Source organism: Marmota monax, unplaced genomic scaffold (genome assembly GCF_021218885.2).
Source record: "Marmota monax isolate L192 unplaced genomic scaffold, Marmota_monax_Labrador192_F-V1.1 WCK01_AAM20220418_F8-fsc00010, whole genome shotgun sequence".
Taxonomy (NCBI): Eukaryota; Metazoa; Chordata; class Mammalia; order Rodentia; family Sciuridae; genus Marmota; species Marmota monax.
In genome coordinates this window covers 22,231,357-22,251,056 of record NW_026692321.1, presented here as the reverse complement: position 1 = coordinate 22,251,056, position 19,700 = coordinate 22,231,357, and the positions used below count along the sequence as shown (strand labels likewise).

General features: G+C 33.8%; 1 protein-coding gene across 11 annotated transcripts in view; it reads right to left on the bottom strand.

Annotated features, from left to right (window-relative positions):
• The window catches only part of Lclat1 (lysocardiolipin acyltransferase 1), a 182,158-nt gene that overhangs the window by 53,805 nt on the left and 108,653 nt on the right, over positions 1–19,700 (bottom strand). For all 11 annotated transcript variants that reach the window (XM_058578444.1, XM_046441570.2, XM_046441575.2 and 8 more), the window contains 2 exons: positions 15,343–15,489; positions 9,849–9,965 (listed from right to left, as the gene is read on the bottom strand). In XM_058578444.1, coding sequence (XP_058434427.1) covers positions 9,849–9,965; positions 15,343–15,489 — 264 coding nt within the window. The remainder of the gene's footprint in view (positions 1–9,848; positions 9,966–15,342; positions 15,490–19,700) is intronic.

Genomic DNA, 19,700 nt, shown 5'->3' with positions numbered 1-19,700 from the left:
AAACTACAAATGTAAGATTTTTAAACTTTGGTACGAGAGTCTTAAATGTTCTGCCAGTTTATACAAGGAACCCCAAACTACTTTCTGACTACTTTTAACGCAAAATTAACCCAAAGAATAGGGAGTTTTTGAAGTGAAGTTCACTTTGAAGAAACTGGATACTATAGACAAAAACAAAGAACTCTCCACACAAATTTCTCTCATTTAATACCAAAATAGTTGTAAATAATTGGTAGTATGGCATCCTTATACTACCAAAGGCTAGTTTTTCAAAAGTCCATAAACATTCATGTTCTGTAGGTTATTTTAAAATGTTAAACATAGTGAGTAATAAATAGTAAAAAATCACATATAGATATTTCTCAATTATACTCAGAGATGTTACAGAAAAGTAATTTAGCCATCACAGTCAAGCATGTAACATGAACAACAAAGACAACGGTTATGGTCAAAGACAAGGGAACAATACAAATATGTAGCTTGCTGTCAAGAGATTTAAGAAAGTCATCGTCTTCAGATAAAATATTATAATGAAGAGGAACCAACACACTGTAGAATACTGTTTGTTAAGTTTTTTGTAAAAATCAAATGAGACTAACTGGGAAAAATACTTTCTAAAACAAAGATTGAGAAGCAATTATGTATTAGTGGTTTTATTATTTTTAAATTCCCTCTCAATAACTATTCCCTATTTAAAGAGATGAGTGAACCACAATAAATTTTTTGATTAAGTTATTAATTGTTGCAAAATAGAGCACAATACATTCTGTATTTTGTGTATATGCACTTTCTGACAGATTCTCAGAGTCAGTAGTTACCAAACTAGAGAATCCATGGAATTGACTGCACATGGTCAGATGGAATCCTGTGTGTGGCATTCCTCTCCCACACTTCATTAGGTGAAGGCAGATGAATCGGACACTTATATTCTTTCAACACTTCACATTATATGTAACATGGAAGAGCCAGTTTTTGATAATTGCACCAAGAGCAGTGTACTCAGCTCAGATTCTATGACAAAGCCAGTTTGAGTGCTTTCTCAGTCAGATAGTAGGCGTTGGAAGCTATGTGACCTACACACACACACACACACACACACACACACACACCCCTTATTACATCTTATAGTAATATATAAGTAAAATAATCTTGTATAACATATAAAAATAATCTAATCAGAATTGAAGAGAGAAAATAATGTTATAAGCAGATAATTTTCAAAATTAATAAGTAAGCAATTTCTGTATTTACTTTCATGTTTTTGTGGGGCTGTTTTGGGGCTTTTTGTTTTACTTTGTTTTTTGGTACTGGAGACTGAACCCAGGGGCACTCAACCGCTGAGCCAAATCAACAGCCCTTTTCGTATTTTATTTAGAGAGAGGGTCTCCTTGAGATGGTTAGGGCTTCTCTCATTCAACAGCAAAGGCTGGCTTTGAACTTGAGATCCTACTGCCTCAGGCTCCTGAACCACTGGGATTACAGGCATGTACCACTGCACCCACCTTTGTAGGACTGTTTTTTTGATCAGAATTTATTTTTTTAAAAGTGAATGTGATGAACTTGGTTTATATATACACATGCACACATACACACACAACAGCAAGATTTAGTATTGTTTTAATATTACTTTGCAGTACTCAAAATAACTAGAAAAAAATGAAGAATATTTTGAATAAGGAAGAAGAAAAATCTAAAAAGTGCAAAGAGAAAAGATGCAATCTTTATAAATAGTAAAACATGTCCAGAATAAAGGAGAAAGAAGGTAAATCTTTTTTGGACAAACCCAAAAAAGAAATATGACAGGTTCATAATGAAATTATACACTATACAAAACCAAAAGGCAGGCATATGCTCCTGTTAAGATGAATTTCTGGATTCAAGAGTCCACAGGATTTAGAGTCAGGCCAAAATCTCACCTTTACTGAGAATTCGACTTTCATATTAACAGGAAGCTAAATTATATTGTTACATACATTTTGTGTACTCAGCTGAAACCCTCTTATGTATTTTGTTTCAAACAATTTTCCAAAGACAAATACTTAGTATGCATCTGCCACACAGTTAGTTGCCACCACTGTGACAGCCTAGCCACTGGAATCCTCTGCTACTGTTTCTTATTTCTCAATTTTGCCTTCAGAGGGAAACTGAGAGAACATTTGAGTGTATGTAACAATATTCTTTATGGTCAGAGAACAGTCTGCAAAAGTCATCACTCAAAGGCAATTCTAGAAATTTTACTTACAGAAGCTTCTTCCATAATTCTGAACATTAAAATAAATATATTTTGTAAATGTCACAGTTATCGGCATTTTTCAGGGTGCTACTTTAAGAAAATAATGTAAACATTAAAACAGAACACCAATATTTAGGTATAGGACAAACTTTAATGAGTAAAATTCAGTAAGTGGGTAATTTTCCCTCATCTATAAAAATAATCATCTAATAAAGAACATAATATTTTGGGAAGTTTTTTATTAATAGTGCCATAAGACATTCAGTCATTGTAATCCAGGCATATTTTTTACAATGGTGGGCATTTATTACAGCTGGCTGGCATTAGAAAAATAGTACAAGACCCCCAGGACAGAATTTTTCTCATGCTGAAGTAAAGTGGTACAGAGTATCATCTCAAAATCTGAAACTCACTGGGTAGAAATACTAAACCATGGAAATGGTCATTAAGAACCACATTTATATATTTGTTTCTATATGATCAAATGCCAAGACCTTATTAAATTATAAATGTTTATGTATTTTTCTTCTAATAGTATACAAAATCTAAAAAGGAAAAACAAGTCACCCTTTTTTATCTCTCAGTAGTTAAAAAAGAGGAGTATCTTAAGATAGCAGTGACTGTATGCATCTGCCTCAGGTGGTCCTCTGGTACTGCCATAAATCTCACTTCTGTTGCAATCAAGAAGCTGCACAGAAATTAACATCTGCCAAATATCTGATTTCTGGAATGAAGTGGGTAGGGACACTGCTAATTACATGTATGTTTGAGATACACTGAAATGATCTTCCATGAAAATTTGCACAAAAAATTGTAAGTTTAGTAAGTGCCTATGACAATCTTGTCACCACATTAGGGACTCAGATATAAAAATTAAATAAGATATGATATCTTAAGATATTTAAATTTTACCACTCAGAATGCTCTTTCATGCAGTGTGAACCAATCTATTTGAATTAACTGACCATTTCTGACTGTGCCTTATGCTTTTTACATTTGCCTCAGGTTATGTCTGTCCAGATTAAAACCTGCGGTGCTTTGCCCTCCAAATATAAGGATCTTCTAAAAGTTCATTCCCAGTTTCCCTTTTCCTCTCTAATAGGACTCAGCACAGTAGACCTTTATTAATAACTGTGTTACTACATTTTACTTCACCTTCCAAAAGAACAGCAAAGGCCATCTCACCTAGATCTTTAAGGGCAAATATTTTATTTCTAAATCTAATGAACACTTTTTCTCTTTTATTTTCTTTACCCTCTTAGCAGCATTTGGCATTGTTGATTCTTCTTGATAAATGCTCTTCCCTTTGGCTCTTCATACTTTCTCCTACTTCTCTGGTCTCAGATTCCTTTGCAGGTTCTTTTTATCCATTTCTTCATTGAATGTCTCTGTTTGTCATAAGGTTGTTCAGGTTTCAAACAGTCCAGGCCTTTACCGCTTCAGTGTCCTGATCTCTAAGTTATTGGAGTTCCTTCCTGTTCTCATCATAGTTTGTGCATTTGTCTTAATCACTTTTTTCATGTTCTTATAAGTGCCTCCCTATTCTTAAAGTTTCAGCTCATATGCCACCTTTTAAGTGTCACCTCTTCAGGTAAAGATAGGCTCTCTTTTTTCATGTCCTCAAAATACTTTCTACTTTCATTTCTTAGGACACAGCATTACAATTATGTTTTCTAAACCCTACAATTCTCAAAGAACAATTTCTAAACAAATGTATACATGATTACACTGGAATGGTATTTTATGAAGGTTGGCTATTATCAGTGTCTAAAATGGATTAGTAAAGAAGAAACCAGAGACCAATTAGACAGGAAGGCTTGGGGCCAGGAAGGGAGTATAGGAAAGTGGGATGTCTACAAGAGATGGCTCTAAGGCAATCATGATAGAATTTGGAGGTTGAAAAAAATAATAAAATAAAAATAATATATATATATTTTTTTACTTTTTCTGGTTGGTGGTACTGAGGATTAAACCCAGGGGCATTCACCACTGAGCTACAGCCCTAGTCCTTTTGGTATTTTTTTATTTTGCAACAGAGTGTTCCCTAAGTTGAGTTAGCCTCAAACTTGCCATACTCTTGCATCAGCCTCCCGAGTTGGACACTATGTGCCACCATGCCCAACTCAAAGTGAGAAAATAAATATTTTTTAACTCAGTAACTTTACTTGGAAATTCATCCTAAGAAAACATTCAGATTTTTGCATACTTTGGTATTATTTATAAGAGTAGACAATTGGAATTTTAATTTTAATTTTGAACAACAGAGCCTAGTTAAACAGTAATGTGATAGAGTACCACACATACGTAAATATACTGAAAAAATTAAGTGAAGACGGAGAAAATGTTCACAATGTACTAAGTTAAAAAAAAAAACTTTATGAAACAAGATATATGATTTGACTCTAATTTTGCTACATATGAAAAAAACAGGAAGACTGTGTAAAAGAATGGGCACAATATTTCTGATAAGTAACTGGTTAAAATCATGTCTTTATTTTCTTCTTTATAATTGAATAATTTGCCTTTTTTAAAAAAAGTTTTTATAATAAAAATAATACTATCTCTTTTTCACAGAAAGTGAGTCAGTGTTCAGAAAATCAAATCACAAATCTAGTTTTGAGACTTAATAACTAAAAGAAAATAAAAAAGGGAAACCACAACTTGAAACACAATGTTGTCATTTTTGTTGTTGTTTATACTCTAGTAGAAATATAAAGCAAGTCAAGAACAAGAAAAGTCAGAGTACTTAAACATTCCACAATTGCTATTATAGAAACAACCTATTTGCATAATTGATATTATATTTGAAGATAAGTGTGTTTTCCAAGTGTTCTCTAAGGATGAGGGAAATGGATAAGTAATTGGTAAATGTAGGAATCAAAAAAACTAAAAGGTACAATAAAGGAAATCCTTTATGTATTTTTCCACTTAAACAAAACTCACATACAGCCAAGGAGATCACAGAGAAATTTTGGAAAAGGAGGGAAAAACCTACAAAGAAGATGTTTTTGTAATATTTGGAACAGAAAAACTATAAACTTATTAATTATAGTGCAAAGAATATGGGCCTTAGCATCAAACAGACCTGACTTTAATTTATGGTACCCTTATTCAGTAGCTGTAAGGCCCAGGGCAAGCTGCTAAAGGGAGCTAGTTTGATCAGGTGTAGCATAGGGCAAGCTACTGCCTGGCTTGGTTGGGAGAATTAAGTGATATGGATGAGAGTGGCTGGTAAGCAGAGAGTAGTTATGAGCTTAGGATGCAACACTCAGGATGATTCAGCAGGTCTGAGCCTGGATATTTTTGCAAGCCTCCATGGTTGATTCTACTGCATGGGCAAGGTAAAAAGAACATGGGTACGATTCAATCCTTAGCACATGGTAGGTACTTGATAAAGGTTAGATGGTGTGTTTTTTTTTTTTTTTTTAAAGGTGGTCATGCTTCTTTTCATTAAACACAATGACAAGATCTGTCCTAAATGAACAGCTCAGATTTTTTGCTACTAGAGGTGGGGGAGGATAAAATGAAAAGAGAAAACAAAAGAATTGCCACTCATAAATTATGGCACCTGAAGACATGACATGGAGAGACCCCAAAGATTTCTAACATATGGTCATATATAATTCTGCTGAGGCAAATTTGAATAATTTCTGCTTCATGTATGTATCTCCAAGTCACTTGGGTGACCTATGTACTTACCCACTAGTCAGTATTTTGTTGTACTTTATTTATCACCATCAATAGACAGAAGTTTTGTTCCTTGTACAATGACCTCAAAAGAAAGTCAACTGCTAATCTACAAAGATATTTGCAAATTTCAGGAACTGGAAAAGGTCTCAGAAAAATATTCTAGCAAATGTCAAAGGTCTATTGTACAATAACATTTTTTTTAAATATAAGGGAAAATTCTTCTTGTATTTCATAAATGGTTTCCAGCAATAAAAAGCCACATGAAAAGGTCAGAGTACATGGTATACAAGGCACCCCATATTTTAGTAGTTTGTCAGTCTGCCTTTCTTCCTTGCCCTCTACCACAGGCTGGCTATTAGGAAGGGTAACTGACTTACAGTCCTGAGACAGGCTCACAGATTGAAACAAATGGAATGTGAGCCACACAGTGATGGCCTCGGCTGGCCTCCTAGACAAAGTCACTACAGACAACGAACAGACTGGATTGTCAGCAGATAGCTGTGAACTAAGCAAAAAGTCCAAGAAGTTAAAATGATATGACAATGCTGATGAACACTGGCTATCTATGACTGGTCTACTGCTTTTGCTTCCAGTTTTCTCAGTGCAAATGAGAACAAGTGTAGAACAAAATGACTTCATCTGGAGACACACAAACTAAAATTGTGACTGTTTGGGGTATTAAATTTTTTTATATTAATGACTCCAAACAACCTTCTTAAATATTGTCTCTTGCTTTACAAGTGGTCTTTAGCTCTACTGGGTTGATTTTCTTCCTAGGTGACTGCTCAGGTCCATACAGGTCCTGACTCTGTGCCCTTTCTTGTACTCTTTCTTAGCCATCCTTGTTTTCTCGGCCTGTCCAAATCACATGTACTCTCTAATGTCCAAGGGAAGTTCAGCATCTTTCAGAAGCCTTACCTGAACATTTCAGTAGTACACAATCTCTCTTTAGTAAATACTCTTATAATTATTTGGCATAATATCTATGTACTATACACAAAATATAGCATTTAACTAAACCATGTGATATACATGGGGGCATCTAAAAATAATATAATTCTTTTCTACCCATGAATGCTGTAATATCTTAAAGACAAAGTTATCTCAAATAAGACATACTATGAAACAAATGGCAAGTGTTTTATCCCCATTTCATAGCTACTCTAGCCTAATTTCAAGTTGTTTCAAATGCACACACTTGTGCCGCCCAATGGTGAAAGTAATTATTGCATGATTACAACTCAGTAATTGGCTTACAAAATGTACAACAAAATCAAATAATGAGTGGGCCAAATGATTACTTATTTGAAATAAAATATTTAAGATATTATTGTTAAACATGATAAAGCATCAGAGATGATGACAAATGTAAATAATTTTTGGTGTTATGACAACTACATTATAAATTTGTTATACAGGCAGAAAAAAAAAAAAAATCTTCTTCAGATGAACCCTTTCCTCTAAGTCAGCATCTTACTTTTGAGTTTGGTTTATTCCAGCAGTGAGAAAAAAATTACACGATCACATACTGAAAGACTCTGTGATTAGGTACACGTGAAATAAATCATCCATAACAGATGCCTATCAGTATATACAAAATGCTCTGCAAAGAGCATGCTAGGATATTATATTGTCTTACTTTTCAGATAAAATTTTTAAATTATTACATACAAATAATATTGACTGAGTCCCTTATGTGTAGGACCTTCCACAGAAGGTCCTACACATAAGGGACTATAAAGCAAGTACACAAATGGTGGAAATAAAGGTACAAAAGGTAAACTTGCTGCAATTATTATTATCGAAACAACATATTTGTGTGATTTTACCTAACTGGTGCTATATTTAAGATAAGTATGCTTTCCAAGTATTCTCTATCTTGGTTAGTTTCTCTACAGAAACTAACTTTTCTTGTTTCACATTACCTCTTATTCAATACTTTCTGCTATACTTAACTTCTTAATGTTCTGAACTTCTCATTTAGCCATCTATGCTAACAACTGCTCAATAGATGGCAGCAGCCCTGAGTTCAGTTACAAGTGTGAACAGTAAAGATGTTACTTTATGGTAATTTACTATGTAGTCTCCAGGATATCACTGGAAGATTGATTATAATGGTTTTAAAGAAAGCTTCTTTTTCATGTAGTTTGTAGTTAAAAACAGATCTCACAAGCCTAAAGACCTAAAAACTATGCTGCACTTGCCTTCTGGTTCTTAGATTTCTTTTCTAAAAGATTTCCTTTCTAGTACTCTAGAGTAGATGAGATCTAAAATCCTCTTCACCTCTGATCCTTGATGAAACTTATTGTCTCTGTTCACCTGAAACCCCTACCACACCTCTAGACATCAGAGCTATCCACAATGTCCTAAATCATGCCTCCTTAGTATGTACCTGCTCCTCCTCTATTTCAGACAACATCATAACCACCTACCTTACGACCACCATCCCTTCATGATCTGGCCTATTTTTTTTTTCTTTCTTTTAATTGTTTCTTGAAGAAAATCATCTAGCTCACTATTGTTAAAAAGGTGCTTTATGATTTGGAGATCTGATTAACTAAAAACACTATAAATACAAGAACCAATAAGTTATAATAGAAAGTATAAGTGTTACTCAGTTAGGACCTATATTCTAATAACTTTGATGAGATTCTTCACCTCAATTTCTGCTTTGGTTTTGTATTACAAGTGACAACTATAATGTAGGGTTGTTATGAGAATTAATTGAATTTAGATGTAAAAAACACCTACCATAATGCCTGGTATTTATTAAATGCTAAAATAACGTTAGCTACAATTACTATTTTAACAATAATCAATATTTATTTTTGCATTTCTAGCTGAAATAAATGGAGTCATCTAAATTGCCATCTTGTTTTCTTGCTGAAGCAAAAGGGATCATCTGTATCTCTCTCTCTCTCTCTCTCTACTAATATATGCTGGGTGGGTAAGGGTGAGGATTAGAACTAGTTCTGACAGGAAAAATTACTAATTGTGGTTATTAGTTAGTGCTTTGAGTAATGACTAAGCAATACACATTTCCTAAGTGTGTAGCAAAGTTATGAATCAGTTTGCTTTTAAAACATTTCCAAGGTTTCAGAACAAAGGGCTTTATGAATATATTCTTATCCACTATAAAATAATTTCTCATTATTATTAATATATCCTGCCTACATTTAGGAAGATCTTTTTTAGCAAAAAGATGTGTTCCAAAGTCAAACATTGTTAACAGAGCCATCTAGTAGATGAATGTGTTATATGATGTCAGAATTACCTTTTTTAAAAAAAAAAAAAAAAAAAAAAAAATACTGGTGACCAAAAAGAATGAGTCCAAATTAGACTCTACAGTAAATGATACCACACAGGAAAAGAGGGAAAAGAGAGAGAGAAAGGAAGGAAAGAAGTATCACCAGAGTAGGGTCTGGGTACCATTTTGCCTATTCCACAGGGATGATGAATTATATCCTTCATGACCTTCAATGGGTTGATGGGCTCACTATTCACAGATAATGTGATACCAAGCTCACATGTCCATGCCACATGTGTGTAAACACACAATTTAAAAACAAGCCAAATTAACAGGGACAACACTCTTGATGTACCATTTCCATGTGATTTTGGACTGGCAGTATGTGTAAATTTCTTTAAAATCATGAGTGCTTAGTTGTTGAAAAGCTTCAACTGAACAGGTTATAGTTCGTATCTTAAAGCACATTAGACACTAAAGGAACAAAGGGAAAGAAGTAAGAACTTTGTAATTTTACTTATATAATAATTAAAGACTTTCCATATTAGGCACAGGCAGTGTAGCAATTACCAGGTGAAGCTGACTATGTGTCACAGATGTCAACATTATACAATGTAAAGCATATAAAGTTTAGCAATTTTGCCACTTTATTGAAAAAAAAAAGAGATGAGTGCTTACCTTCTCTTAGACGCTCTACCACAAAAGTAAAGCCGGTAGTTCTGGGATGTAAGACATATTCATATTTCTGAAGTCCATTTTTTTCAGCAAAATCATTACTTCGAGCTTTGCTGTTTTCTAAACAAAACAACGGACCATTAGAAACCATCAAATAAAGGGTAACAAATAGTGAGGTAAGGAAAGAAGTGCAGAATTTCCTTAATAAAAATGGCAAGTATTATTCTGTAATAACTGAATACAGAATACCAAGAAGATACAAACATTTTAGATAGGCCATTACAAAGATTCTTGACTAATTTAATGGATTTTTAAAAACTTTTTATAACACGGTATCAATAGATTTTTTACATGAAAGTTTCCTGAAATCTATATTCAAATCTTTTAAATGCTTTAGAAGACTTCATAAAAGCCAATATGCAATGAAAACTGAAATAAAATACTAATAAATGAAAACTTTAATAAAATAATCCTTATGTAATTAAAACAAGTACTAAAATTAAAAAAAATGCTAATAAGACTTAAAAACTAACAAAATATAAGGATCTAGCTATCTAAAAGAAACAACTAGCAATCATATATATCAGATTAACATTTTTTTTAACCCAATAATTTAGGCCTTCAATGCAAAGTAAAATATCTGCCTTGCTCAGGCAAAGGACAGGCTAATATTACTAACCAAAACCACTCCGTAACAGAATGGGCACATGATTAGCACATCATGTACAAACATCTGAAGATGGTTTGGCTGAATACAGTTAACAGAGTAGAGTGTATGTTCCAATTGTTGGTGAAACCTTCTTTTTCCATTCCATGAGGTAACTTGCAAGTTCCAAGAAGAACCAAACCCATTATTCAGCAAATACATTTGGTAAAAGTAAAGTATTCAGAAATTTGGCCTCGACTTTTGGGAGCAATCACAAAATACCTTCTGATGACAGCAGATCAGCAATCCTCAGCAATCAGCAATCCTCAGCTACACTCTACAAATTTCGCATTTACATAAATACAACTTTTCCTAGGAGTAAATTTACTAAGCCCTCCAAACCTCCAGAAACCACAGATGCATTCTATAACACTAAAATATTCAAAGAATACTCTTATAGGAGATATTACATCATGGTACAATAAAAAAAAATGGAATCCAATACCCACATATTTTAAGCAAATAAAAAGGAAAGGTCCTAAATATGTAAAGTAAAAAGCTGTTTACATTAGTTTTTGAATGCTGTGGGCATGGGGCTACAAACAGTATTTCTGTTGCAAGTAGCTGGCAGACCTTATATGGAATCAGGAATCCCAGAGACAACATAAATATGAACAGTAACTACTTGTTAGTTTGCTCTTCCAATTTGTCAAAAACTGGGGATTCTGAAGACAAAACTGAATTCTCATATACATGTGCATACAAGTACAAATAGTTCTAAAATGTACAGTCACAGCACGGGAAAGTAGAAACAGAGAGAGAGAGAGATTAGATGCAGATTTTCCTCTTGACCCTACTTTACCTACCCATCCCCAGACTCTGTTCTTATTAGTAATTACACTAACATCCTACTTTCTGACCACAACCTCCTATCAACTCACTCCCTGAAACTCCTCCACTACAGCACTCCTTCCACCCACAGGACTGCAGGCCACTCTCTCCTCAAATCAGCCAGGCATGTCCCCACCTCAGGTCTATGCAGCTTTTCTTCCCCTTTCCCACCTACCATACAGATGCATGGTTTTCAAATTTAGTCCCTACACAGAAAGAGTAGAGATGCCTGCCCTAAATACCTTATATCCAATGGCATCCTGCCTTCTTCTGTTGTTCTCTCCTTATCTGGCCTTATTTTTCTGAACAGCACCTATGACAACCAGACCTACTTTTTGTAACTTACTTATCTCTTCCCTCATATTAACTTCATGAAAGAAGGAACTCTGTTTTGTACATAAAGATCCAGAAACATATATATCTATTAAATGAAAATGTTTTATATACAAGGGTGTTAAATTGTATATAACATTGTAACTGTTAAAGTCTGGAAGCTTTCCTTTCCAAATTAGGGAACTGGAACTCTAAAGTACAATATTCCAATTGTGATGTTTAATTTTATGTGTCAACTTGACTAAGCCACTGTACCCAGGTACTTGGTCAAACATTATTCCAGATGTATACGTGAAAGTACTTATTATATTTTTTTTTAAGATACATTAATATCTAAATCTGTAGACTGAGTAAAGCAGACTATCTTCTACCATGTGGGAAGGTCTCATCTAAATTAACTGAAAGCCTTAACAGGAAAAGATAGTGTGCCCTCCCCTTCTCCACAAGGAAGAAGGACTTCTGCCTCCAGGCAGCCTTTGGATTCAATCTGAAACTCTTCCCTGGGGCTCCAACCTGAGGATGGGCCAAGCCTTCATCAATGCAAAAGCCACTTCCTTAAAATAAACCTTAATCTCTTTCTCCCTATTGGTATACTGTTTCTATTTCTCTGGCGAATACCAATATGTCAATATAATATAAAACTACTCAACCTTTATCAAAGAATATATAATGATGTGAATATTACAATATAACATGAAGGAAAAAAGAACGAAGTATGATCTTAGTTTTTCAATTTTGTTTAAGATTATATATGTATGTATATACATATACACATTGACACCTATGTATGTGTGTATCTGTAACCAAATGACCCAAAAGAAATGGACCAAATTAGAATAGTGTTTACTATGTATGAGCTGTGAAATTATAAGAATTTTTGTGAATCCTTCTATGTTTCTGAACTTTCCAAAACTAACATATATTATGTATTTCTAATACATAGTATTAGAAAAAAGTTAAACAATAATACATGGAGATAGAATGTGTGCAAGGTCATATTTAAATGCACTAATTTGGAAATGTACAAGCAAACTGAATTCAAAATTTAAAGAAAACTATAAAATGTTCGCTTTATCATTAAAAATTCAAATTGAAAGTTAACTGGTAACCAAAAACACTTTTTTTCAATTTTCCAAATTGAAAATATTTTCTTAGCCCTTTTCAAATCATTTTTTTCTAACTCATATAATTCTGCAACAAAACAAAACAAAGCACCAGACCCCACTTTTTATTTCATTAGGGCAAACAGTCTGGCTTTTGTAATTTGGCCTTAAGATGTAAATGCCATTTTAACTTAGGAGCTGGGGTTGTGGCTCAGTGGTAAAGCTCTTGCCTTGCATGCATGAGGCACAGCAATCAATCCTCAGCACCACATAAAAATAACAAAATAAAGATACTGTGTCCATCTACAACTAAAATAAAAAACTTTTTAAAAATAGGAAATAGGAAACACACTGGACTCCAAACGCCTGCGACTAGATGTAAAGTTCATCACCTATAAAAGAAACCTGAGAAAAAATATAAAATGAAAAACATTTTGAATATATTTTATAGATTCTAAAGGTCTAATATATGGAATATGTTAACACTAATATACGGAACATGTTAACACTAATGTACCAGAGGAGCAGCAACATATGAACTTTTTCCCATTAGCGTTTATTTATCATTATTATATTATTTTTATTGTTATTATAAAGTTCCAAAATTGACATTCTTTAGTGTACATTTTGTCATTCACAAAAATAAATCAGGATGCAATTCAGTCAATTGTTTTCTATACTCCATCAAACGAAACTGACATTTCAATATCCAAGGTTAGGCTTTATACATTCTAAGTCTTATAAAATTTAAATTGGCTATCTTTCCAGTTTAATTTCTAAAGGTAGTTTGGCACTGGAAATCAATTAACTTGAAACCTACAATGGATCTATTTTCAAGCTTAAACAACAGGTAGCCAATATTAGCCTTCATATTATCCCCTTTGATCCTGATTTTAAAATTTTAACCATAAAATCAAACAGGTGTTACACAATAAGCATGTATTTTAGAGACTGCCCAAGTAATAAGTATTTCCATGGTTCATTTAGCTCAGCTCCATCTGTAATAGATAAGTCAAAGATCTCTTTGTTGCTATCTTTGGTAACTGTTTCCCCAAAATACCTTAGTTCTCCTTATCAACCTCAGTTGTGGCTCAGTCAATCCTCACTTACTTAAATGTTTCTATAAATTTTATTTTTTATTATGAACTCTTTTTGGGTAATTTGTTCCATAAATTATGTCCATGTTTTAAATTAATATTTACTTGACTTGTTCTCTTTTTTAAGCTCTAAGGGTTGCCCTTCTTTGTTTAGTACATGTTTTTCCTTTCCATACTATTTGTGATTTTTAGACTTCCATCTACTCTGCTTTTGTCTGTTTTTCCTCATGCGGCACACATTCATCCACTGGATCCTTTAAATGTGCTGCTGTATCTTTCCTGAAAGATACCTTTAAGGTATTAAAGTTAAATTCTGCTCTTTCAAGTCCAAGGATTCTCTAGAATTGCTTCCTATGGAAGCTATGCCCTGTTTGCATCATTCCTCCCAGTATTCAACCAGGATAGTTCCACTTTTATCCATCTTACATTCTGGACTGCAAAAGAAGGTTTGATCTGTAAAAATGACCTGGGGTTTAAATAAGTGTGGTAGAAAACACTAAGTTAGTAACTATGATAGACTGTAAAGTTTTGTTTTGTTTTTTGGTACTGGGGATTGAACCCAGGGGTGCTTTACCACTGAGCTATATCTCCAGCCTATTTATTTAATTTTGAGACAGGGTCTTGCTAAATTGCTTAGGGCCTTGATAATTTGCTTAGGGTCTCACTAAGTTGCTGAGGTTGGATCTGAACTTGTGATTCTCTTGTTTCAGCTCCTGAGCCACTGGGATTACAGGTGTGCACCATTGTGCATGGCCAGAGTATACAATATTTTGTTTTTAATATTTTTGATATCTGGGATGATAGAAAGTTCTAAACATGTCCTCCTGTTTTCCCTCTATACCTCAATGATGGCTGTTTTTTGTTTGTTTTTTTTGTTTTGTTTTGTTTTTAAGGAAGAGATAATGTCTTTCCTGCCTATAAGAGGAATAAGGTTTAAATATCAAAAGAAAGGTAATTAAGTTAACTTAAATCAACAATAATTGAAATTAGTTACTATCAGATTCTTTTCTGTAAGGAAGACACTGAAAGCAAAAAGAGTTTAAAGGATAAATAAATACCTTGAAAGCAGACAAGAGAATATATAGAACAGAAGGCGGGACAAACTTCACCAAAAATATGATTAAAAACTGGCTTACATAAAGATAAAGGGTTGAAATATTAAAATATTCTGGGGCTAAAATGTAAAGTTCTAGGATAGCAGTTGTGAATAACAACAATCACTTGGGCTTGCCTATAATAAATTCCATGGGCTGGAATCCTGGGTCCTATAAATTAAATAGTGTCTTGGGCCTGACATCCTATTGATTACATGAATGACCTTGGGGGTGATCTAGTAATCTTGTTGGTATTCAGTTACTTCATCCAAGGAATAAGAAGTTTTAACTAGATGCTTTAAAATTCTGTGATATAAACCCAGGCTGTCTTACCTGTGAGATCAGTCCCTTCTGGGAATATGAGGAGCTGAAGTGGTTCATGGATATCACAAAAATAATCAATCATGTCTTCAAAATGGTTCTTATCATCCTTCCACTTCCTATGAATAAAGATATAGGCAGCAGCCTGCATGGCCCAACCTGGAATAAATTTAACGAACATTTGCGCAGTTTCATTACCAATATCTACATATTATTATGTATAACTTTTCAAGTTTTTAATTTTAGTATAAATTATTTACTATCATAATAACCAACCCTGATATGCCATAAATTCAGCACTAATTTTGGGTTACATAATAAAAGATAAACCAGAATATATTTTTAAGAGGGTTTAAAGGTTATCTTGGAATTTGCAAAATTCTCAAAAATCTCTTTTCAAGCCCAAACTAGCTATTAAAATATCAAGGCAATAAATTTCCCTGATATTTATCACTAACTCATCCAAGGTTTTAAGAATCCTAACAAAACAGACATTTTAACCAAGCTATCTACAAAAGATAAAAGAATGTGTTATAAGGTTTACAAAGCAGTAAAAAAAGAACTGTTGTCAGGTCATTTATTGTATTCTCTTGAATATTTACTTTCTTGTATTACTCAATCTCTAAATGCAATTGCTATTTTCAATGGTAGTCACTTTATTTAAAAGAAAAGGGGAATTGTGCAATGACTAGGAACATGTTGGCTGGAGCATATACTGTGGTCACACTGCCTTTCTCCAGGGCAAATGAGCCTTGCTGATGAAAAGGCAGCCCTAGATCAGCCTTATTTCAGATGACCACCTAGCTCTCCCTTGCCATGGAGACTGGAACTACTATGGGAGATGCCAGGCTCAAGGTGACCTATCTATAATCTGGGTAATAGCCCACATGGAAAACTTGGGCCACACACAATAATTACCTAGGTCAACCCAATGTTCTTTCTGTCAGAAATTTCACCTAGGACCACAGGGAATTGAGTTCATTTCAACAATCATATTTCTTATTCTCAAGATTTACAATTATTTCTTTTTCATATTAGCCAATTTTTCTGAGTTCACGTGATTATAATAAAAGTAATGTTTACTGTGTGCCTGGTGCTATTCTATGTATTAATTTTCAAAATTAGTTTGTAAATTAGGTAAATTATTATCCCTATTTTGGGTGAGGAAACTGAGGCACAATGAGACCCAAACAACTAGTTAGTGGTAAAACCAGGTTTCAAACACAGGCTGTCTGGCCCCACAGCTAAAGTTTTAAATAATTATAGACTATATACTAAACAGTCTCTGTGCAATATATACCTAGATTCCTCTAAAGATATTAATTACACACAATTTAAATTATTCTTAGAAAATCTTTTATTACTCAGAAATTAGACTTTTTCATTTTTTTTTAGTACAAAACTCATTCTCTTTAAAACCTTTTATTCATCTCAAATGTCTACCAATTTGGTTCTGTTTTCATATTTATGAAGGATGTCCTATGCTGAGCTGACAGGTGGAATGCAGTTCTCCCTTTCATGTAAGAAAAAGTCCCCCTTAGGGAAAGAGAATGGTAGCAGTATCCCTGAGGTTTTGCTGTAACACTTTTCTCATATTCTGTATGGTCCTGGAATTCCAGCATAGATATAAAATGGCTAAATTCAACCTCTTGAATCTCTCCTCTGAAGAGTTGAGATTCTTCCCCATGGAGCCTGTGCTTTCTTATGTTCATTTACATATCACTGATGTTTTTGAATCTTTTTTTACTTCCTTTAGCTTAAATGTTTTTCTCTCCTTTTTTTTCCATAAAAGTCACAGGAACATCTTGTAAGTTTTTTCCCTCCCCTTTCACTGTCACGAGTGCATATTTTATCCATGTTTAAAGCAACAGATACTCAAATTTTTTAACCTGTTGAGATCCTCAAAATTTATGATGTTTATTTCATACTTTTATGAGCTAATTAATGACAATGCAAGTTATAAAATTTAGAATTCGGCTATATAACTTGTCTTTTTAATACTTTTCTCACTGTAGGACATACTGTCTTTATGCTGAATTTCTCCAGGCAAGGGTTGGGCACCTGGCAAATTTATAAAGAGAATCTGTGGATACTGGCATAGCTCTATGGCCACCATCTTTCTGAAATCCCATTTATAGTATCAGCACTGCATTCCCACAGCAGATGTGAGTAACCCCTGAGCATTTTCCATTGTCCAAACCTAGTCCATAATTTTAGAACCAAAATTTATTTGACTTATTCCCTTTTACCAGACTTTAAAGTTGGCTACAAAGATCTATTTACTTGAATGTGTATTACTTATTCATTCTTTCTCAATAAAAAGTAAGTCTATTCACCTTTTTTTCTCCCTAAAACAGTTAAGGGAATCACAAAAACATCACTACTCTCCTAGTGCTCTAAATACTAAATCTCAAAGATAGGTGCTAATTTATCACCACTGTTTACATATTCATAATGTATGGTATGGGCTATTATCTATTGTGGGATTATGAATATGACACAGGAGGCAAAAAGTCCTGTGGAAGAGATAGTTATTCCCTTCAAAAGTATTTTCAATTCTGAATGGATAGGGGTATGATCAAGGAAATACTGCCTGTAATAAATGAGAATTAAAAGTACTATGAACAGATGCAAATTTTATGTGAAAATATTATATCACAAAGATCATGAGAAAACACTTCATTTACTGAGTGTGTACTAATATGTAACCAAAAGCAGTTATACAAACAAACCCAGAAATTAATTAATGAGTAAAGTTCTCAAATCTGCAATTTCTATCAGGTTATCATATGCTATTTAGACAAAGTTAGAGAAGCTGTATTGTCCCTTAACTCACATTACAAATTAGGTAAGGCTCTCTATATACTTCTTCTAAAATGAATAATTTCCATAAAGGTCTGGCTCTTAAAAACATTGAGTAAAAGTGAACAATTAACTTTATGACCTTGTCCTATAATAATCCTATTGTAGTATACCTGTATTATTAGGTCTCAAATGTGCCTGTGCTGATAATACAAGATAGAAATCAAAATATGATAAAGCAATTAAATACTATTCAAAGCAAACTTAATTCTAAACATAATTTCAAATTTTAAAAACCACAAAATGGAGAAAAATGGATGAAAACACTGCAAATTTCACTACACTCCACAAAGAAAGATTATCAACACCAAAAGGACCTATGATTAGAGACATCCCTGTAGCAACTATCATGTGTTAGGCAGAAATAACTATGCCTCCTCAAGATGTCCATACCCTAATTCCTTGAACTGTGAATATTAGATTACATGGCAAAAAGGAATTGAGGTTGTCAATCAACTGAATTTAGGATAGGGAGATTATCCTAGATTATTCTAGTGACTCAAAGTAATCACAAGGGTACTTAAAAGTGGAAGAGAGCCAGTGTATGGTGGTACATACCAGTAAACATAGATACTCAGGATCTGAGGCAAGAGGATCACAAGTTTGAGGCCAGCCTGGGCAACTTAGTGAGATCCTCTCTCAAAAGTAAAAAATTTTAAAAAGGGCCAGGTATGTAGCTGAGTGGTAGAGTGCTTGACTAGTATAGGTGAGACCCTGGGTTCAATTCCCAGTACCACCATAAATAAATAAATATATTTTCTTTTTTAAAGTGGAAGAGAGAGACCCAAGAAGACTCAATATTTGAGTGACAGAATGTGTGACAAGGACTCAACCAACTCTTGTTGTCTTTGAAAATGGTGGAAGGGGCTAAAAAACCAAGGATCCCAAGGGCTATGGAAGCTAGAAGAGGCAAGAAAACAGACCCTACCAGGGCCTACAGAAAGGAACCAGGCTTGCCAATGCCTGGTTCCATTTAGCCCAACAGAACCCAAAATAGAATTCTGACTCCAGAACTGATAAGACTCATTTTATTTGTGCATTTCCATTAAATACAAAGCAGGTATAAAAACTCTAAAGTTCATACCAAATTATTTTACTGCTTTCTCCTAAAATTACCCTGTTACAAAAGCATATCTTTTAGAAAATTTCAGAATGTAACTACTAATTCAAGGAAAAGAATTCCTTAATTTTCAGCAGAACTGAGGACAATAAAAGTCCTATAGGCCTCCTAGCTCATTCTTGGGATGCCTTGCAGCCTGGAGGAATGTGTATCTCACTGGGATGTTAACAATGACACATATCAACAGGATAGTCAATTTAGGTAGCCAATTGTATTAACTTCAGCAATGACTGAATGGATAACCTTAAAGCCTAGAGTTATTTCTCCCATCAAGGAAAATGTCAATTTCCATGTAGCTCAGGGCTTATACTGTGTTCAAAAGCTAACATATTCAAAGCAAAAGCTTCAATTCAGTTACTAAGATCTCAACACCATCTCCCTAAATTAG